At 36.9% G+C, this 23,200-nt stretch overlaps 1 protein-coding gene across 3 annotated transcripts in view; it reads left to right on the top strand.

Moving 5' to 3' along the window:
- PTPRK (protein tyrosine phosphatase receptor type K) overlaps positions 1-23,200 on the top strand; it is a 732,727-nt gene that overhangs the window by 694,140 nt on the left and 15,387 nt on the right. For all 3 annotated transcript variants that reach the window (XM_036768513.1, XM_036768511.1, XM_036768512.1), the window contains 4 exons: positions 14,346-14,500; positions 18,236-18,371; positions 18,600-18,749; positions 19,938-20,111. In XM_036768513.1, the coding sequence (XP_036624408.1) occupies positions 14,346-14,500; positions 18,236-18,371; positions 18,600-18,749; positions 19,938-20,111 (615 nt within the window). The remainder of the gene's footprint in view (positions 1-14,345; positions 14,501-18,235; positions 18,372-18,599; positions 18,750-19,937; positions 20,112-23,200) is intronic.

A 23,200-nucleotide genomic window follows, 5' to 3' on the forward strand; every position in this document is an offset into this window, starting at 1 on the left:
GCTCCTGATATAAATACATATGACAGTAGTATGGAATTTAAAAGGTAGCTATTTCTTTTCTTAGTGGAACCATTGCCTAAATAAAATATGCTTTAAAACCAAATTTTTAAAAAATCCTTTATCCATCCTTAAAAATGCACATACTCATGCACAAAAACATGCACAGAATTTAGTTTTCACATTAATGAGTTATAAGTAATAGAGAAACATTAATCATGGACTTTTTGTTAGTATTCAGTACTTCACTATCTTTAAGGAAAATTATAGTTAAGGAAGTACATTCTAAAGAGAAATCTGAAAGAGGAAATAGTCTTTCAAGTTGGGGAGAGATGTGACCTAGCATAGCAAAGGAAGCAAGAGAATTTTTAAGATGTGCTAGATAATGGGATAGAATAAAATAGAAGTGAGGTTGTGTGCAGAGAGCATGATAAAAGTGAACAGAACAGAAATGAAAAGCCAGAAATTAAAGCAATATTTAGAATCCCCTTTTATCCTGTGACTCTCCTACTCAGAGACATTCAGTGACAAACCATTGTATACAGAATAAAGTTCCAATGATATTCAGGGTCAAGCACTGTCTGGTCCTAGTCTATCTATCCAGAATTATATCCCACTACTTCTGTATAGAAAACCTCTCTTCTAGCCAACCTGCTGTCATGAACATGTTTTCTACTTTCTCAGCTCCCTGCCCTTTCGCCTAACTGAAATATCTTCTTCCCTCCTCTGCATGTATCCGAGGGGTGGGGAACCCACCCAAACTCTGGGGTTGAATCAAATCTTATTTCCTCCGGGAAACCTTCCTATATAACCCTATCCCAAAGTAATTTCTGTCCTCTGGAAATTCGAAGCAGTCAGTGACTCTACTTTTACTTGGCAATTAGTTGTTTACTACCTTGTGATAGCTCTTATGTTTATGGTGCTGCATTATTATTTCACTCTTGTATTGTTATTTAACTTTTCATCTATGTATTGCTTTCTTTTCCAACTGAACTGTGAACTTCTTAAAGGGGAGGGTCATACCATTAGCAAATGTAGAGTAGGAAACAAAATTCAGGTCTTCTGACTCTAAGTTCTGTGCTTTATCCACTGAACCACTGCTAACCCCCAGCAAGGACCGATGGATGGGACAAATTCAGTTAATTTAGAAAACATTTTAAAGTGCTTCTTATGTCTAAGGCACTGGGCTAGATCATCAAACAGATCAGTGCACCCGCGTTAACATTGCTTCCCCTCACTTCTGCTACAATTACTTTGGTTTCTAGCATTAAGTTCAACAACTATATATTAGTGCCTACTCCATGCAAAACTCTGTGCTAAGCCCCAAGGAAGATACAAAGATAACTAAGAAAAGCTCATATCCTCATGGAGCTTCCACTCTGCACAAGGAAGAAAAATTATTTCTAGCGTGTGGGGATTATAGAGTTAAATAGATCAAGAACTGGAAGGTACATAAGAGGTTGTCTAGTTTAGCCTTCTCATTTTACAGATCAGAAAAATCGAGGCTCAGGAAAGTTAAATGGTTTGCATAGCATCAAACAAATAGTAAGTGTTGGATTAGATAAGACTTGACTGAGGAAGTGAAATTTGAGGTGGATCCTAAGGAGTAGATGAGGATGGGAAAGGAGCATATTCCTTGCTGAGCATAACCAAATGTAAAAGAGTCAGAAAGCACATATAAAGACCAGAAAATATTGCCAGATTATTTGCCCATTATTATATAAACATTTCCCCTAAGGACTCTTTTAATGTAAGAATCCCCTCTAAAATGATATTTATAAATATATAAATATTCTATCCGCTGTCTTTTTTCATTCTATCTTTAGATAAGTGGTGGTATTGTGAAATATTCAGGCAAATAAATTTCTTTTGGTTTATTTTTAATTAACTGGGTTGAAGAGTGGGATTTGAGAGACAATGTGGTACAGTGGAAATAGAGCAAGAATTCAAATCAGGAGGCTTAGGTTTATATCAGAGCATTGACATTTCCTAGTTAAATGTCCTTTTCCTTTTTTAAGTCTCAGTTTTCTCATCTATAAAAGGGGAAGGATAATACCATTGCAAGGTAAGGAAAGTGCTTTGGAAATATTTATTATGTTACAATATATAGAGAAGTCAGTTACAATTTTTTGATCAGAAGTGTATTTTCATTGCTGTAGGAAATGCCAATGCAGATCTGCAACTGCACTCCAACTTTTAGTCTGAGAGAGTTGCCCAGAGCCCTGAAAGGGTTAAGTGATTTGCTCAGGAACATATCACCAGTATGCATTAGAGGCAGGAATACTGGACATTTTCTGAGTCCGAGGCCAATGCTCTGATCCTTTTACCATGCTGCCTCTCCAGATTATAATTTTTCATGAAAACATGTACATTTTTATCAAAAGGAAGATTTTTAATAGTTTACAGGGAAAGAAAATCAGAATAAGGGAGATTACAATGCTATAATAGCAAGAGTAAGAGATAACTGAGGAGTACATTAACTATTCAGCATAAGAAATATAGGAGACTGCTGGTGACTTTTTTGTATTAAAGGAATGTTCTTGTTCCCAGAAACTTCTTTCTGACACCATCTCAGTGCTTTGTATTGACCCTCCCCCCTAGAAAAGAGATTACTTTTAGTGCAAATATCAAGCACATGCTGTATTTTGACTTTAAATATAGGTGAATTTAGAATAGACACGGAGCAAAAAATCTCTGATGGAAGGATTTTATTGCTACTAATGCTAAAGAAGATGAAGAATAAAAATAAAAGTGCTAGGGTGTGCTTCTCTAAAATGAGAAACACACACATTTTTACCTGTACAGTGGCTTCAGTTTCATCCCCTACATAGCCTGTGGATAAGAGTGTACCCTTGGGACTTGCAAAAGAAAATGATTAAAGGTATAGTGGCAGAGACACTATCCAAGACAGATAAATCATAAGTCTCAGTGGCATCTACAGAAAAAAATATGAACTTTTGACTTCTAAAAGGCATGGGTGCTCAGTAAAAGGGGGAAATACTTTAACATGAAGATCTAGAATAGGGGTTCATTATTGTGGTCAGGATGTATATTGTAGCTGGACTGCATGAGAGAGAAAAAGTAGGGAATTAAGGGAGACATTGTTGGGCCATATATATACTTTTTGAAATAATGTTTTACCAATGTTCTTTCCAACCTTTTGTTAATTTTTTTCCATTAGCAAGCATTTGTTTTATCTTTACCCCACCTCTCCTTCACTAGGAGAAAATAAAAGGAAAATACACAGTTAGCAATAAACAATTCCACACGTATCTTAGACCCTGTTGTATTCCAAGTGCTATGCTGTATACCAGGGGGTAAATAGGTATGAATAAGGCATTGCCCCCATTCTCAAGGAGCCTGAGAGCTAGTTTTATTCACTTGATTCTCCAGTAATTTCTATCCCTGTTTCCTCATCCCCTAGTTAGTCATCATTCTGACTCCAGATGTACCCAAAAAATCTCCTTCAACCTTTTAGACTTAAATTCTAATGTTTGGTCACATCCCCATCATCTTTGACTCCTATAATATTTGTTCATCTTGGCCATGAGAAAATGGTTGAATCCATGCAACTAGAGACTCTTCCAGGTGATATAGATCTGAAAATTAGAAAAGGTGAGAGGGAAGAATCTTCCTCATTTGACAATATAGGGAAATTGGCTTGCTGTCACTGACAATGTGCATGTTTCTATTACTATGTATGACAAGGTTTATTGTTAATTAGATACCAGATGGGGATCTTGTGTTCACTGAGAACTTTTAAAGCCTCCATCAGAAACAGTAGTGACAACCAGAGTAATGATTTCTGAATAATAATTATCAAGTCCTTTACTTTGCTTCCTGATAATTAGGCTTCTAAGCCTCCTCACACATGCCTCACCTAGTGGTGGAGTTGACTAGGAAGCATGATTTCATCACAAATAACTCTTTCAGAGTACTGCAGGAACCTGTGCCTCAGGCAGCTCAGCAACCCAACCACACACTCAAATTGTACCTTCCTCCACCCCCATTAATGGAACAAAAGAAGGAAACACCTAGTAATAGCTGATCTTCATGGTCATATTATAGTAAGGGGACTTTCTTCTCTCCTTCTCCTATCATAATATATTGAATGAATACTCATCTCGAAGGCTGGAAATGGGAGGATCTACCTCTCTCTGAAAGCAGCTTCATCTTGGCAAAACATCTGGTGCCTTCCTCAGGGTTGTTGACCACAGCTTTTCCTTTTCTGCCCCTGGGGCCAAGGTGCTTGCCTTACCTATTATACCAAGTAGGCATGCCTGAGATATCAGAATAATATATCAGGTGAATCATATTCGAAATTGAATTTGCTGATGAGTACCAAATTTGCAACCCAGCCTACATTAGAAAACCTTAGTTTAGAGAAATAAAATTGTCAAGATGACTTGTAAGAAAGAAACTTAAAGAGTTGAAGTTCATTTTTTTTTTTTGGTGAATTTGAAACCATTCAACTTAGAATGAATTTCCAAGTAACCAATATTCCTTTGACCATTACGTTGTGGCTCCATCGTTTAGTATCTTATAATTAATATTAGGAAGGTCATTAGTACTTATTAGCACAATGCTTGGCACATGATAGAGTGTTTAATAAATGCTTGTTGACTGGTTAAAGCAATGGCTTTTACTTATTAAAGCATAAGAATCTGTCATGAAGACAAGGCCTTTATGAGAGCCATTATATTTGAGTTGTTGTCACTGTTCACTGGTGTTTCATTGGAACAAGGGAGATTCAGAATCTTCATGTAACAGCTGTGTACCTATAATGGTGTTCTATGGTATATTATTTAGATTTCCGGAATTTACCTAGAAAAGACAATATTATAGGGTTATGTATGAAATGTGAAAACATAAATATCATTTTTAAAGATTGCTCTCTCAAAGTTGTGCCCCAGAAGTGTTGCCCATGTTGCTTATTAGTGTTATATGTTCCTAATCAGAATGTTAATGTACAGTGCTAAGTATTAATTTTTAAATGTGTTCTCAACTGTTCTCTGAGCAAGCAGTTGTAATTGAGCTCTTATAAATAGTTCACAGTAGGGTTGGAGTTTAGTGGAATATAATATTTTTGACACAAATGTTAATTTTTAAAAATAGATTCTGTAGTTCATCTGTGTTCTGCAAGCTGTGCAGCTATTTTGCCATCACCATCTCAACAGGCTGCTTTAGCAAATGAGAAGAGAAAATAGGGAGCCATGTGTACAGAAAAGATTGCATTAAATTAGCCCCATGTAAGGAAGGTTTAGAATCCAAGCTCTTTTGCACAACATAATGCAGGAGGATGGTGGAAGATTACAAGCAGTCTCAGCTCACAAAATAGGGAAGAGCTTGTCCAGCCAAGCCAGATCATCCCGAGAGCATTAATAGATGAAACTGGAAGGGGAAAAATAGACAGTATTGGAACACATAAATTTACATGTCTATAACAAATAAGTTTCATCAGTGATAATGGAGCTTAGCAGCTAAGATATATTTTATGAGGAAAAGGAAATGGCACTAAATATGAAGAAGGCATCTAAACTACAACATGTACACAGAGAAGAAATTCATGCTGGAGGCAACACAGTTTTTAGAGCACTGAAGGATCGGTTTTCAAGATAACTGAAAATGTAAAACAGTTAGTGAGGGGAAGACTGGAAATATTACTTTGTTAAAAAGTCATTGAGACCAGCCATAACTAACAACCTATATGCCAACTTCTGCATCTTTCTAAAATCTTCATGTGAATAATCTATGCATTTATTGTGGATACCCCTGCTTGAAATACAAGATGATGAAAGGCAAGCTTTTGCCCAGACTACATCTTCAGGCACCCAATGGACTGCTGAGCTCTGACCATTCTCTCTGGGTCTCCCCTATACCTGGAATGCTCTCCCTTGACTGCTGACCTTCCTAGTTTCTTTTAAATCCCACCTAAAATCCCACCTTTCACAGGAAACATTCCCAAAACCCTCTTAAAGTTATAGTGCCCTCCATCTGTATATTATTCCTGTATATCATGTATATGTTTTATGCATATACATGTGTGTATGTATATACATATATATGTGTGTATCTTGCTGTGATCTGTTTGCATGATGTCTCTCGCAATAGATTGTAATCTCCATGAGTGCAGGGAGAGCCTGTCTTTCACCTCTTTCTGTCCCCAGTGTTTAGCGCAATGCCTGGCACATAGAAGATACTTAATAAATGTTTATTGATTGATTGATTAGTATGAAGAATGTTACATCCTACTGAGTTTATTTGTTGGTTAGGAAAAAAATAGCATTTTAGTCAGAAGACAAAAGAGCAAAACCCAGCCATGAAGACTCTCCACCACTAAGGTGTAAAACTAAACAAGATTTCTTAAAAGATGTATCTCCAGATATAATTTTGTTCAACAGTAATTTGATTACTAATATCTGGCAAAACATTAAAAAGAAGACATATGCTTACCAGGCATACATCCTAATTCTTGGAGGACACATGCTTCAGATTCCAAATGGAGGAGGAATCCCCTATAGATGATGAAATTCTCCAGATGTTCTTATTTGGAGTTGATATTCTGTTAATTGCATGAAGCCCCAGAATACTCCTTGACTCAAGATCCCAGACTGCCCTCCAAAAAAAAATCAACCTAAAAATCTAAAAAGGAGGAATCAAATGGATAAAGTGATTTGCAGAGATATCAGTTCAGAAAACGTGATCCCTAGCCATCCTTTTCAGTACTGTATGTACCATACCACTATTGCCAGTCATACAGCTGACAGGTGAATGAGGATTTGGCTTACTCTTTTTTCTATTTTTTGACTTTGCACTGCCACCATCATTCAGCAACCTCTCCTTTTTTTGACTTTCATTTAATCTACATGTATCATCCTTTCCAGAACTTGTGGCAGTTTAGTGATCTCAGATCGTTCTTTCTCTTATAAGGACTTCATTACCCAACCCACAGTGTTGTTTTCCAACCTAATCCCTGAATTTATGCCGTAACACTTCAACATAGGTATGCATGTTAATGTTACTTCAAGTACCCAAGTAACCCAGTTCATCAATCTCTCTTAACTTTTAAGACTTTATTTTGACTCTACCTCAGTCACACACAAGGGTGGTTTATATCTTTGATCTCAGCATTGCCTACTTCTACAATCAAGAATTCTAATCCTCTATCAGATCATATCCTCCTGTCAATCTATTTATCTCATTCCTCCAAAATTTATTCTCGTTTCATAGTTTCTCTTCCCTTCAGTACTCTCCCAGGACATCACCCCCACCCTGCCTTCATTTTCTTCCTTTCTGTTCTTGACTTTATATTTACCAATTCAACATTCCACTGCTCTCTAATCTCAAATGTTTTCTCTCCTTGTCCTGTGACCAATTATGCTTTTGCAAATAGCAACCTTGGATTGCCCTACCATTCGTGTTCTCTACTCTACTCGCTTGATACTATTGCAGAAGAGTGCTGGGGGAATAAAGAAACCAAGCAATCAATAAGCATTTACATTATTTAGTACTTACTAGGTGCCAGGTACATGCTATGATCCAGGGATGCAAAGAAAAAAAGTCATTGTCCTCAAGGATTTTACTTCTGCAGGGAGGGTGATGGAGGACAACTACATGTATACGCATAGATATGCTTAAAATAGATCCTAAGTGAATATAATGCAATATCAGGGTACACTAGAAGCCGAAAGGATCAGGAAAGTCTTCATATTAAGGGGCTAGGTCATTTAAGTTGTACTTTGAAAGAAATTAGGGATTATAAGAATTAGAAATAAAAAGGGAATGCTAGCCAAGTGTGAGGAGGGACAGGAGTCCTGAAGGAAAAAATGAAATTTCACGTGTTAGGAACAAGAAGGTTGGTTTACCTGGATCGCTGAGCATATAAAGCAGAAAAATATGTAATAGGTTAGAAAGGTAGTTGGAGTCCAGTTATAAAGGATTTCAAATTCCAGAGAGGGAGGTTTGAACTTAATCCAGGTACTGGATATATTAGAAATTGACTGGACCCTGATTTCAGCATGAAAATTCTTTATTTCTTCTGATATTGACTTTATGATGCTACCAATAGTGGCATCTCAAACCCTTGCAGTCTGGCTTCTAACATCGTCATTCAATGAAAAATATTCTCTCCAAAGTTACCAGTGATCTCTCAAAGGCCAGGTTCAGCAACCTTTTCTCAGTACTCATCCTGAATTCTCTTTCTGTGTTTTCTTGACACTTCTCTCTCATGGTTCTCCTGCCATCTTTTTGATCTACTTCTCTTCTTTTTTTAAACATCTCAATTAAAATATAAGCTCCTTATGAGTAGGAATTATTTCATTGCATTTGTATCTCTAGTGCCTAGCACAAAATTTGCCACATAGTAGGTATTTAGTAAATACTTTTTAATTGATTGATCACCCATATCTCAGCCCTTAACTGTGGGTAACTCTAAGGGCTCTGACGTGGACCTGCTTAATTCATCAACTCTATACCAGCTCTCTTGGTCACCTGATCAAAGCATGGATTCAATTATCATCTCTCTGCAGATGACTCTTGGATAACTCTATTCAGCTACAGTCTTTCTCCTGAGCTGAAGTTTCACCTCATTCATTTCACCCATTCAGCATTTCCAACTAAATGTCCCATAGGCACAAGTCAACATGTCCAAAACAGAATTCACTATTGTTTCACCAATACACACCCTTCCTAATTTCCCTATTTTTTTTTGGTCTATGGTACTATCATTCTTTCAGCCACTCAGGTTTGCAGCTTCAGTGTAACTTTCACCTCTTCATTTTTTTTTGCTCCACATATCAAATCAGTTTCAAACCTTGTCAGTTCTATCACAGCACTCTCCTCACCTTTGCCTCTTGAAGTCCCTAGTTGCCTGTTTTTTGTATGTGTGTATTTGTATAGAATGTAAATTTCTTGATAGTTGGGACTTTTTCGTTTTTTACATTTGTATCCCCAGCACCTAGTGTATATTGTAGTAAACAGTTAATAATGACTTAGTGACTGATTGAATTCCTATTGCCCAGACTATGACACAGAGTTGTTATAAGGGCAAACTATTGATTCAGTCTATCATTATACATAAATTTACAATCTAGCACGACCTATTTTTGATCAAGACATGGTGTTACATAGGTGGTTTATTGGATAAGAACACTCAAAATAGTGTCAGGGAGACCTGAGCTGAAATCCTGCCTGGCATACTTAATAATTGAATGATATCTCTCAACCTTGTGTACTCATCTGTAAAATTGGGGTAAAATAGCATCTACCTCTCATGGTTGTTGTGAGGATCAAATGAAATAACACAGAGAACATTTTACAACCCTTCAAGTGCTTTAGAAACACTAGAGAACTGCTTCTTTCTCTAGATGTTCATTAACCAACTCTCAATGTTCTAAAATCAAAGTCAAGCTCACTATTCACTAGAGGGCTTTGTTCTCTTGTCAACAAAGAATGGATGATTCTCTGCTGTTTGTTCTAATTTCGGCTTGACAATGTGAAGAAAACAGAGGTTCTCCACTAGCTATCACTGCACCATCCATACATGGAACCATCAGTTACAACAAATGGAGAAATTTCGAATGCTGTGGCTAAGTTCACTTACCTTGGCAGTATACTTTCTAGGGATGTCTACATTGATGATGAGGTTGACGAAGCTCCCAAAAAAATGTGTGGGAGAGAAGAGGTATTACATCATCTACCAAAGTGAAGGATCTTTTTGGAATATGCCTGTGAAGTCTGGACAAGCTACCAACACCAGAAAATTGCCACAAAATTGAATTGCTTCCATTTGAATTGTCTTCAGAAGATTCTGAAGATACCAGATGCTTCAGTCCTTTCTTGAGATGAAATGCCAAGCTTTCAAAGTCTACTGCAGAGAGTACAAATCTGATGGGCTGGCCACACTGCTTGAATGTGAGATATGCGTTTGCCTAAAAGACTATTTTACAGAGAACTCACACAAGGAAAGTGCTCACAAGGAGGTCAGAAGAAGCAATCAAGGTCTCTCCGAAGAACTTTCAAATAGACTGCATGACACGAGAGACATTGGCAAAGGACTACCCAGCATTGCGTGCTTGCATCAAAGTATTCTGTGAACAAAGCAGAATCACAGTAGCTCAAAAGAAACAAAGGATGTGCAAATTAAGAGATATCTCCCTCCCAAATGGCCATATGGGCTATTCATGCCTGACCTGTGGTAGACCCTTCTGAGCTCATACTGGTGTGATCAGCCACAGCTGGACACATTATACATTGACCCTGACATCATGATGTCATTTTGGTCCTCTTTGAGCATGAAAGACAAACAACATGTGCTCTTCACTTTTTTGAAAACCAAGTCATTCAGGGGTGGAGCCAAGATGGCAGCTGGAAAGCAGGGACTTGTGTGAGCTCCCCCCCCAGGTCCCTCTATAAACCTATAAAAAATGGCTCTGAGCAAATTCTAGAACTACAGAACCCGTGAAATAGCAAAGGGAAGCAGGGCTCCAGCCCAGAACAGTCTGGATGGTCGCTGGGCAAGGTGTATCATGCACGGAGCTGGGAGTGGAAAGGAGCAGAGCCCAGCTGGGTGGAACAGGCCCTGGCACCCTGAATCAGTGAGCTGTGGCAGTTACCAGACTTCTCAACCCACAAACACCAAAGACAACAGAGAAGGTTAGTGTGAAAAACTGCAGGGACAGAGTGAAGGAGTTCAGGGTTCAGCTACTACCCCAGCGGCAGCAGGGGTGGTGCATCTACAGAGCTACAGCTGCAGTTGCTTGTGGCCCCAGGCCCACCTGGTGGGAGGAATTAAGTGGTAAATCAGAGCGGGAGTGCAGAGCCTCCTTAAGATCTGAGTCAGGTCTGGGTTGGCAGTTCTTGGGGAAGGAGGAGTGCTGGTGTGGCAGAAATAGCTGTGTAGAAATAGCTCTGAAAACAACAGCACATCCCCTCAAGCTGGGAACAAAGTACACTCTACTCTATAAGCAGTCATACCCTGATGAAAAACTCAAGGGTCAAGTAGTTGGCTGGGAACATGGGCCAGGCAGCGAAAACAGACTCAGATTCAGACGCAGACTTTGCAGTCTTTCTTTGGTGACAAAGAAGACCAAAACATACAGCCAGAAGAAGGCAACAAAGTCAAAGAGCCTACATCAAAAGCCCCCAAGAAAAACATGAACTGGTCTCAGGCCATGGAAGAGCTCAAAAAGATTTGGAAAAGCAAATTAGAGAAGTAGAGGAAAAATTGGGAAGAGAAATGAGAAGGATGCAAGAAAACCATGAAAAACAAGTCAATGACTTGCTAAAGGAGACCCAAAAAAATACTGAAGAAAACAGTACCTTAAAAAATAGACTAACTCAAATGGCAAAAGAGCTCCAAAAAGCCAATGAGGAGAAGAATGCTTTGAAAGGCAGAATTAGCCAAATGGAAAAGGAGGTCCAAAAGACCACTGAATAAAATACTACTTTAAAAATTAGATTGGAGCAAGTGGAAGCTAGTGACTTTATGAGAAATCAAGATATTATAAAACAGAACCAAAGGAATGAAAAAGTGGAAGACAATGTGAAATATCTCTTTGGAAAAAAACTGACCTGGGAAATAGATCCAGGAGAGATAATTTAAAAATTATAGGACTACCTGAAAGCCATGATCAAACAAAGAGCCTAGATATCATCTTTCAAGAAATTATCAAGGATAACTGCCCTGATATGCTAGAGCCAGAGGGTAAAATAGAAATTGAAAGAATCCACCGATCACCTTCTCAAATAGATCCCAAAAAGAAAACTCCTAGGAATATTGTCACCAAATTCCAGAGCTCGCAGATCAAGGAGAAAATACTGCAAATAGCCAGAATGAAACCATTTGAATATCGTGGAAACACAATCAGAATAACACAATATCTAGCAGCTTCTACATTAAGGGGTCAAAGGGCTTGGAATATGATATTCCGGAGGTCAAAGGAGTTGGGATTGAAACCAAGAATCACCTACCCAGTGAAACTGAGTATCATGCTCCAAGGCAAAATATGGATTTTCAATAAAATAGAGGACTTTCAAGCTTTCCCAGTGAAAAGACCAGAGCTGAATAGAAAATTTGACTTTCAAACACAAGAATCAAAAGAAGCATGAAAGGTAAACAAGAAAGAGAAATCATAAGGGAATTACTAAAGTTGAACTGTTATGTTTACATCCCTACATGGAAAGATGATGTGTATAATTCATGAGACCTCAGTATTAGGGTAGCTGAAGGGAATATACATATAGAGAGAGACAGAGGTCACAGGGTGAGTTGAATGTGAAGGGATGATATCTAAAAAAAAAAATCAAATTAAGGGATGAGAGAGGAATATATTGAGGAGGGAGAAATGGAGAGATAGAATATGGGGTAAATTGTCTCACATAAAAGTGGCAAGAAATAGCAGTTCTATTGGGAGGGAAAAGGGGGCAGGTGAGGGAGAATGAGTGAATCTTGTTCTGATCGGATTTGACCTGAGGAGGGAATAACATACACGCTCAATTGGGTATCTTACCCCACAGGAAAGAAGGAGGAAGGAGATTAAAAAAGGGGGGACCATAGAAAGGAGGGCAGATAGGGGGAGGAGGTAATCAAAAGCAAACACTTTTGAAAAGGGACAGGGTCAAGGGAGAAAACTGAATAAAGGCAGACAGGAATAGGATGGAGGGAAATATAGTTAGTTTTTCACAACATGACTGACATGGAAGTGTTTTGCATAATGATACATGTGTGGCCTATATTGAATTGCTTGCCTTCTTAGGGAGGGTGGGTGGGAAGGGAAAAGGGGAGAGAATTTGGAGCTCAAAGTTTTAAAAGAAGATGTTCAAAAAAAAAAGGTTTTGCATGCAACTAGGAAATAAGATACACAGGCAACGGGGCATAGAAATTTATCTTTCCCTACAAGAAAGTAAGGGAAAAGGGAAGGGGGGGGATTGGGGTGACAGAAGGGAGGGCTGACTGGGGAATGGGGCAGTCAGAATATATGCCATCTTGGAGTGGTGGGGAGGGTAGAAATGGGGAGAAAATTTGTAATTCAAACTCTTGTGAAAATTCATGCTGAAAACTAAAAATATTAAGTAAAAAAAAAAACTTAAAAAAAAACCGAGTCATTTGCCCATCTCATGGTAGCACTCCTATTTCCAAAAAACTTTTCTTTCTACTGGCAATGATTAAAAAAAACAAAATCATGTCTACCAGTTATTTCTATACTCATGGATGTAGTTCCTCTGGGCCAGATGAATTGAAATAAGCAAGGACAATTTGATTCTTTCTTAAAATCACCTTACATATCTTAGTATCAACTCCCTCTTAGTATTTTTGTTCTTTTATTTGCAGTATTGAGGTCATTCTTCCCAGCAGAGAAAAGAGAAGCAAAATGAGAATTGACTTGCTTTGTTTTCTTTTTGGTTATAATATCCCATCCACCTGAATCATTGGGAGAACCATTATCTGTGAAATCAAGCATCTATTGATACATATTGAAGTATAAGAAAGGCATACAAATTGTTCATTCTTTAGATTTTAATTTTTTTAAGTAAATGTAAGAGACTTTGTATGCTTCATTGTTTCATTAAACTCACAGAAAATCTTCCTAAAGACTATTTAGCTATATGTGTATTTTTCCACATCATAAAACAAACTGCCCCCACCTATTAACACATATTGTCTCTCAAAGCCATTTGTAAGTAGATAGTTCTAACAGAAAGTTTTCTAAGTCATCAGTTAGCTGCTTTGTAAACTCATCTTCACAGTATTAAGTAGGTGGGTCAGGAAAGCATTAGGTTTTCCCAATTATTTTTTTCCATAACAATTTTTTTATAATGCCATTTAAATTAAGGAGCAAATTGGATAGGTACATACACTTTACACATATATAGCTGCAAACTACCTAGCTACAGCATGATACTTCCAGTGATGATCCTCACTTACAATCAGTTAGCACTTTTACAAATTCACAAAGTGTTATCCTTCAAAGAATCCTCTGCAGGTAGCTAGAGCAAGTGCTTTTATTGTATCTATTTTTCAGATGAGTTAACTGAGGCTCTGAGAGGTTAAATGACTTTCCCAGGGTCGTTTGACTAGTTACATATCAAGACCAAACTTTGAATTCATATTCTCTTAGTGCTGCTTCCACCAATCTATTGGCCTGTGGTGGGGTGGAGGAGGTTGGGGATGGGGAATAAGCTGTTAGGCCGTGGTAGATCCTCATGGCCATTATCTTCTTTCAGTACAAAATATCCTTTGTTAGTAAAATAGCACGTATTGTCAGTTTTAATTGGATCCAGTATGTTAGATTGTGTTTTGGAAGGGCATAGTTTTATATTTGAAGCCTTCCTTTTTTTTCTTTTCACAGAGAGGATACAATGAAATCCGTGAAGTTAAACAGTTTCATTTTACTGGCTGGCCAGATCATGGTGTGCCATACCATGCCACAGGTCTGCTGTCATTTATACGTCGGGTCAAGGTATCTAATCCACCCAGTGCTGGGCCCATTGTGGTCCACTGCAGGTATGTATAGGTAACAAATGGACTAGCAGTTTAAAGAGTGATCTTCGTATATTTTTAATAAGATTTGGCTCACAATATGCAGTAAAACCTTTGAATTAAAGGTCTTATAGATGAGGTTAAAGAGTATTGACTTGAAGCTTAGCTGTACATGAGATATAAATTAGAGAATAAATATGTGAATGTATTTATCTCAGGATGTGAGTATGTTTTCCACAGAGAAGCCAATAGGAAGTTCTTTTCAGTGGCAACATCTGTATTGTTTTCCTGTGAGTTTTTTGCAAATCCCATGTTAGATGAAATGGTTTGTTGTAATAGCGTTTCCCCCCAAATCTAATAAATCCCCAGTAGAACCTAGGCTGTTAAAACTCAATATGAGACAGCCAGTTACTAAATAGGCACAGATTGCAGGAAATTTCACAGCAGAACAAGTATTTTAAAAAAATGCATCAGAGGACCCAGAAAACAACATCAATGAGTTCCAACCAATATAAACCAGAATATTGTGCACCTTATATTCAGACTTTCTTCTGATTAGACATTTAGCTTAAAACAAGCATCAAGAGCCACTGAGCACATATCAGATAGACTTATTTTGAGAGGTCACCAGAAAATAAACCCAGGTTCTGCAGATCTTTTCCCACATGCTACAAGGTGCTCTAGGGAACTTTTTGGTGCTCTCTCTTTTCTCTTCATATATATGCAAGCTAAAAAGAAGTCAAGTGAGACTATACAAAAGGAAAATAAAAACTGGAAATAAAACCATAGTAATGCAGGGAGATCAGATACTATGTACCACTTTAAAAGATTACAAATCAAATAACCCTTAAAGAAATCTGATGAACTCTCCAACTAGGCCTCTTGTCTCTAATACTGAGAAAGGTTAAAGATGGTAAGGGAAGTCTGAGGATGGCATAGAAGAAAAAGAAAGAGAGAGTTGTCAAGAGAGCTCTCATGAATTAAGATAGCTGTTAGGAGCAATTTTGCCTATTTATATGCCAATAAATTTGACAATCTAAATTAAATAGATGAATGTCTACAAAAATATGTTACCCAGATTAAATGAAGAAGAAATAAAATACTTAAATTACCCAATCTTAGAAAAAGAAATTGAACAAGCCATCAATGAACTTTTTCTAGCAAATTCTACCAGACATTTAGAGAACAATTAATCCTAATACTTATATAAACTATTTGAAGAAATAGGCAAAGAAAATGTGAGAAAATTGGGACACTAATGCACTATTGGTGGAGTTATGAACTGATCTAACCATCCTGGACAGGAATTTGAAACTAGGCCTAAAGGACTATAAAACTGTGCATACCCTTTGATCCAGCAATATCGTTGCTAGGTTTCAATCCCAAAGACATCCCCCAAAAGAGAAAAGGACCTATTCATATAAACATATTTATAGCAGCTCTTTTTGTGGTGGCTAAGAACTGGAAATCAAAGGGATGCGCATCAGTTGGGGAATGACTAAACAAGTGACATATGACTGTAATGGAATAAGAAATGACAAGCAGGATGATTTTAGAAAAACCTGTAAAGACTTATGTGAACCGATGCATAATGAAGTGAACAAACCAGGAGAACATTATACTCACTAATAGCAATATTGTTCAAAGAACTGAATGACTTAGCTGTTCTCAGCAGTACAGTGATCCAAGATAATCCCAAAGGATTAATAGTGAAACATACTATCCACCTCCAGAGAAAGAATTGATATTGTTTGAATACAGACTGGAGCATATTTTTTTTCACTTTCTTTCTTTCATGTTTTTCTTTTATTCAAGTCTTCTTGTACGGAATCATTAGTATTGAAATGTTTTACATACTTGCACATGTCTAACTGCTTACCATCTTCGGGAGGGGGAGAGAAGTGAGGGCGAGAGGGATGTAATTTGGAACTCAAAATGTTAAATAAAAATGTCTAAAAAAAATAAAAATATGGACTCTTGTGAAGAAAAAAAAAAGAGAGCCCTTATGATAGCAGGAAGGCTCTGTTGCTTGAATTTCTGAAGAAGCAATGCTCTCTCAATCAGTGGAATAATGTTAATAGATAAAGCTAAGAATTTAGAGCCTGAGATAAAACAGCCCTTCAATGGAGGGATCCCTTGGCTTGTCACAAAAAGTTTCACATCTTAGGATTTCCATGATCGAGGGGATGCTCTGAGATTCTCCGTTAAGTTTCTGTTTTCAGAGGTATCATTTTTCACTTTAAAGTCTAACTTTAGAAAAAGGTGAATTACAAGAAAACAGATTGACAAAGTAAAGGAACTTCTCTTTTTCTCCAACAGCTTCTGTTATAAAACTGAAGACACATCACCCCTTGTTGGGGGAGGGAGGGAAACTATCAATACACAATTAGTCAAACCTTTTGGAAAATGAAGTTGCCATCTAACAATGACCTTTTCCCCTTCTCTGTGGCACTTTTTCATTCCTCTTCCACCCTCAGCTCTCCCACAGGATCTTCTAATTCCATCAGTTTACCCAAGCCTAGGTAGCACTCACATCTTTAAGCCCTAAGAACTTGGTCCTTTTGTTTATTTTGTTATTTGCAGTTTTCAGCACATAATAGAGGGAAACTACAATATTCACAATTTGTCAACAGTGCCATTTTTCAAATTGAAAATTTCTTTACTTTTCAAGGTTTGGATTATTTTTAAAATATAATTGTGTCCACTTCTTTTTCGTTTCTTAAGAGTGCAAAATGAATTCCTTCGAAATTAAAGAAACCTATTTATGATATAGAATGTTGTGTTTTTTTATGTAAAATCTGACAGCAATCCTTTATTCTGCTTACAACCAATCCCAGTCCTTAGAACCTTTCTTTGTCTTTGCACAGAATGAAGTGTTTTACTTTGTAATAGAAAATTTTTATATATATGCGCTATCCAAATTGTCATGGCTATTAGTTATTTATTTGTTTTTACATCAAATTCAACAGGTTTGATTTTATTTGTAGGTCCTAGATGATTTTACTCATTTATGATATAGTTATTTCCAGAGTAATGACCCAGGAACTGATTAGAAAATGAAAGATCAAGTGAATGACCTAGGTGTTTGTCTGAATTAATGCACATATATCCATTCAGTCCTTTATTCATTTGCCTGAATTGATTGGCCTGTGTCATTGGATTGAATGAATCATCCCATTCTTTTGGCATCTAAGAATCCTCCCCATTATCACAGGAATAGTAATAGTAGATTTTCTCTCCATTTGTGGTTCATTGTATCCATAGTTTGTAGGGGTTTTTTGTCTGGTTTTTTGTTTTGTTTTGTTTTTGTAGGGAGAGAGGGGAAATCAAGTATATATACAGTGGCATCATTTGATAATGCTAGTGTCAGGACAGGATTAACAGTCAGGTCCAGGGCTCACTATTAACTCACACTTTTTCTTTATGTAGTTGTAATTCACATAACATTGTTTCATCTATGGTTTGTATAAATACATGAAATAATTATGTAATGAATTTTGATGAGATTTCCCATAGTTAGTGATTTAACTTATTAAAATAGACCAGATGGTATTTTTTGGTATGTATTTATGAGTTATGTGTAGTATTCTGTGCTTTCAATTAAGTTTGCATCTTGGGACAAAATGATGTACAGAGATGGATTAATTTCAAAAAGAAATGAAATTTTGGTAAACTGTAATGATCCTCCCTGTTTGGATATGAAAGAGGCCTTGCACTATCGCCAGAGGCAACTATACTTGTTACATAATCTCTTTTCAGTGCTGGTGCTGGACGAACCGGATGTTACATAGTGATTGACATCATGCTGGACATGGCTGAAAGAGAAGGTGTGGTAGACATTTACAACTGTGTCAAAGCCCTCCGTTCTCGTCGCATCAATATGGTTCAAACAGAGGTAAATTGGTTGATCTCTAGTGAGTCTATCGCTTTCTAAAATTCATCAAACAAGATAGTAGGTTGGTTTATTTGCTTTTTCTTAGAATCACAAATCTTAAGTGTTTGCAGAAAAATATCAGTGTCCTTCAGAAAGGTTACCTAAAGAGAGCTCTTTGTCTTCTTTATCCTTGAAGAAAAGTTTTATTAAAATTCCATAATACTTTCCTCCGTTTTCTTCTCTTGGTAGGAACAGTACATTTTTATTCATGATGCCATTCTGGAAGCCTGCTTATGTGGAGAAACTGCCATACCTGTCTGTGAATTCAAAGCTGCATATTTTGATATGATTAGAATAGACTCCCAGACTAACTCATCACATCTCAAAGATGAATTTCAGGTATTTGCAATTACTAAGGATTCTTCATATAAGCAACTGAAGACATTAGTTCTGGGCACTCTTAATTTTTTGAATGAGATCTTTCATATCATATTCACAACCTTTAACCTTATTTTCTTTGATTCTTTTCGTTATCTATGTTATGAAGTCATTTTAATATTAATGAGCTCTGCTCTCGTGTGTTTTGAAGGACATGTAAGTTCAAACACAAAGGATTTGTGGGTAAAATAAGGAACATTAAAAAAAAACCTGACCACGTTTGTGATTTATGTATATTTACAACCTTTTTTTCTCTCCTGCAATCTTACAAAGTTGACCTTATGTACCCTTCATCATATTGTAGAATCCAAGCTCATTAATTATAGTAAAAGCTGGTTATGTTCCTTTCTTGTGAATAAACCCAGTACTTTCACTAACATCGTAGCATGCCTACAAATATATGGTTTTACTAAGATGAAGAGCTGACTCCAGGGCCCTGGTATTTTGACTCTCTACCCAGTGCTCTCTCCACTAGACCAGGATTTTTTAATCTGGGTGCCATGGACTCAGTGGACTAGCCCAGTGATGGATTTTAGAAGGTCTGTGAATTTGGGTAGGGTGAAAATATATCTTCGTTTCAATACAGTTAGTTTCCTTTGCAATCCTGTATATTTTATTGTGTGTGTGTGTGTGTGTGTGTGTGTGTGTGTGTGTGTGTGTGTACTTATACATATATTCCTGTACATTTTATTTTATACATTCAAAAACATGATTCTGAGAAGCAATCCATAGGCCAAAGAAGTCTGTGATACACACAAAAAATGTTAAGAACCCCTGAATTAGACCATATTGCCTCCTAAAAATATGAAACTCCTTTTGTTAATGTTTTAGCTGCTGACTTAAATGTAGCCTAGTGACCTTGAATTAGTTGGTTTGATTTTTCTTTTGTGCAGGATAGTTTTTTGCACATTGCTATGTTCTTAAATTTTTCCTTATTCTTTTTCAGTGGGGTTACATCAAGGCGAGAAATATTTAACACCATATGCTATATGATTTTTCCACATCTCAGGCTATCAACTTGCCACTCAGGTGGATGCCATCCGTCATTTTGTACACATCTTAATTTTATTCTTGGCCTAAACCAAACAGTCTGCAACAGATTGCATGAAAGTCACTATGTTTTAACCTGGGATTGCTCTTTCTCTTTAGACCTTAAATTCCGTAACTCCTCGACTGCAAGCAGAAGATTGCAGCATAGCCTGCCTGCCAAGGAACCACGACAAGAACCGTTTCATGGATATGCTGCCACCTGACAGATGTCTGCCTTTCTTAATTACTATCGATGGGGAGAGTAGTAACTACATCAATGCTGCTCTTATGGATGTAAGAGACTAGTTCTTTGTTCACATAGAGCGCCTTAAAAAGCTGCATAATGAGAAAGAACACTTACTGGTTTTCTTTTTCAGCAAATTAATCCTACAATGGAAAACCATTAACATTTTTGAAGTACTAATTCTTTTTCTTAAGAATTATTTTGGAATTTTTCACCAAAAGGGTATTTGGGGAGCTAAAATATTCATAACTTGATAGGAAATTCTCCTTTTCTCTTTGAGTATCTGCCTAGAAATTATTTTCATCTTATTTTCAGAGAAAAACATTATGTAAATCTGTTTTGAATATGGTAAATAAATGTCTAAAATCACCGAATATGCAATGTTAAGTAAGAATCTTTGATCTCTAACACTTTGTGACCTAACAGTTTGTGGTTAACAAATATTTCTTTAGGTCTTCATATTAGGAAAGATTATATAACCTCAAATCAATTCTTAATTGATCAGATGTTTGTAGGCAGGGCTGATTTGAACCTCTAGGATCCTAAAGAAAATTCTACGTATACCTAGATCCTAATTGTCTGAGAATTGCTTACATAACAATTAAAGAATAAGCATGCAGCCTAAATATCAAATGAATTAGCAAAACTAGATCAGAAAGGAATGAAAGAAGTACAAGATTCTTTAAAAAGGAAACAAAAGTATTAAAGAAAGTTCTCACCAATATAGAATTTTTTTTCCTTCCTTCATATATTTCTCAGTTCTTTATAGCACATTGTAAGGCTTGGACTTATACTCTTCTTCCTTATCCCCTCAAGTGGTTGCAAAAGAAATGTTTCATAGTTGAAACTCCTACATAACCCTTGTGATTTAACTCAAGCTCTTTAATTGTAGCCCAAGCATAATATGGATACTGTAGGATATGTGTGGGGGAGTTGAGATGGAAAGTAGAGTGCATAGAGGAGAGAATTATTCCACAAATCTTCAAAGTTTCCATCATGTATAATGACACTATGTGTCAGGCCAAGAAATTCTGAATTTTACTCAGAAGGCAGTAGGGAGTTACTGAAGCCTTGAAAGCAGAAGTGTGATATGATTAGATCTATATATAAAAAAAAATTATTCTGGCAATAGAATGACTTGGGAATGACTTGGAGAAGGGAGAGAATGGATACACAATGATCTATTAGGAGGCTATTGAAATGGTCCAGATGGCTGATAATGAGGACTTATATTTTGGTATTGGTGGTGCAAAAAAAGGTACTGGACAAATGCAAGGGATTTTATAGACATGAATTCAGTAAGACTTGGTGGCTGCTTAGTCATCAGAGATGGAAGAAGAAGACAAAGAAAATTTTAAAATTTTCAAGATTTCAAGCACTTAAAGTATAGGACACTGGATATGAATGGAGATGCCAAAACCAATTAAATTAGAATGAAGGGCAGGTTTAGGGTAAAATATGCTCAATTTGGGGCATCTTGAATTTGTGGGTTTGGGGGAAGACACAAGGAACTCTACTGTTGGTGTGGTGAAGGTTCAATCAGTAGAGAAGCCAGGGTTGGAGATGTATAAAAGAAATTTTGTAGTGACTACACTGTACTATATAAACTGTTTTGTTTTTCAATCCTGCACTCCAGTTTGTTTTTGTTTTATTTCGGAGGGGGGACTTGCCCAAGGTCACACAGCTAGTAAGTGTCAGGTGTCTGAAGCCAGATTTGAACTCAGGTCCTCCTGACTCTGGGGTGGGTGCTCTATTTGCTATGCCACCTAGTTACCCATGCATTCCAGTTTTTAACATATATGAGAAGAATAAAGGGGAAAATGAGCACTTAAAGAAAAATTTGCAATTTTACAAATTTATCAGTATTTCAGTTGTCCATCTAGTTTAGTCATTGAGTGTATCAATGAATCAGCAATGCATTAACATTTTTGAAATACATTTAATTTCTGTCTTGTTTATGCCTCACAGTCATTTTTGTATAAGCCACTTCCCAACTTCTCACTCCCAACACTGGAACTGAACCCTCCCTTGTGACAAAGACAGAGTTAAGCAAAAGTAACTCAGTGAATAACAACATCAAAAATTATGTGCCACAATCTACTCTTGTAGTTCCACACTGGGCTACCAAGAAGAGGAAAATATATTTCAAGATCTTATCTTGTGACCTCTTATTGGGTTTCCATGACTCTGAGCTCAACTTCTTTTAAATGATATTTTCATTTGCATTGTATGAATCATATAGATTATTCTTGTGGTTCTGTTTATTTTTTTCAGTATCAGTTCATGTAAATTATCATGGGTTTTTTTTCTCATCCTCATAATCTTTATTACTGCACAATAATATTTCATTTTGTTACATGCCAGTTGGTATATTCCCCAGTCATTGGATAACAACATTTTTTCTGTTTCTGTCCTACTACAAAAAGTGCTGTTACTATTTTGCACCCCCCAAAATTAAAAGAGAAGTGGCAATAACAGAGGAAAATGAAAAAAAGTATTGGAAACATAGGCCAACACTAAACCATATATAGTGGTCCTCTCAAGTTCTTCCACTTCTGTTCTCTATATAGAGTCAAAAGACCATCTAGAAGTAATCCTATGGGAAGCATCAAGCTCAGAAGGAAGTGAGTTAATGGCATTCCTATATGGCAGCATGCTTTGCAGACACAAGATCAATTCCTGCAATGCTATTAAAACGTTTGGAAATATTCAAGATATTATGTTACAAATGAATTAGCAATACACTGATAACTTAGATCAGCATTAAGGAAATGGTGCATCCATCTTAGTGAATTGACTAGATGCTCCCATCATTGCCTATGAAAGACAAAATAAGAGTGTTTAATGGTTTTTTGCCTTTTAAGTGGGTCCTAGAGGACCATGAGAAGAGTCCTAAAGAAACTCTCCAGTTCTTTTCTCCATATTTAATCCACTCACTCCTTAAGCATTTATTAAGCACCTATGTTCAAGGCACTGTGGTATGTGCTGAGTATAAAGATGAAGTTGGATTTTGCTCCTGGCTGCATGGGTAGAGAATCCTAATTAATCTGGAAGCAAAAGTGCCTGGTTACACTGAACTATAGAAGGTGTAATTGAAAACACTCTGGATTATGCAGCAGCTTTTCTAGGGCTGGATATG

The sequence above is a fragment of the Trichosurus vulpecula genome, chromosome 7, assembly GCF_011100635.1.
Source record: "Trichosurus vulpecula isolate mTriVul1 chromosome 7, mTriVul1.pri, whole genome shotgun sequence".
NCBI lineage: Eukaryota > Metazoa > Chordata > Mammalia > Diprotodontia > Phalangeridae > Trichosurus > Trichosurus vulpecula.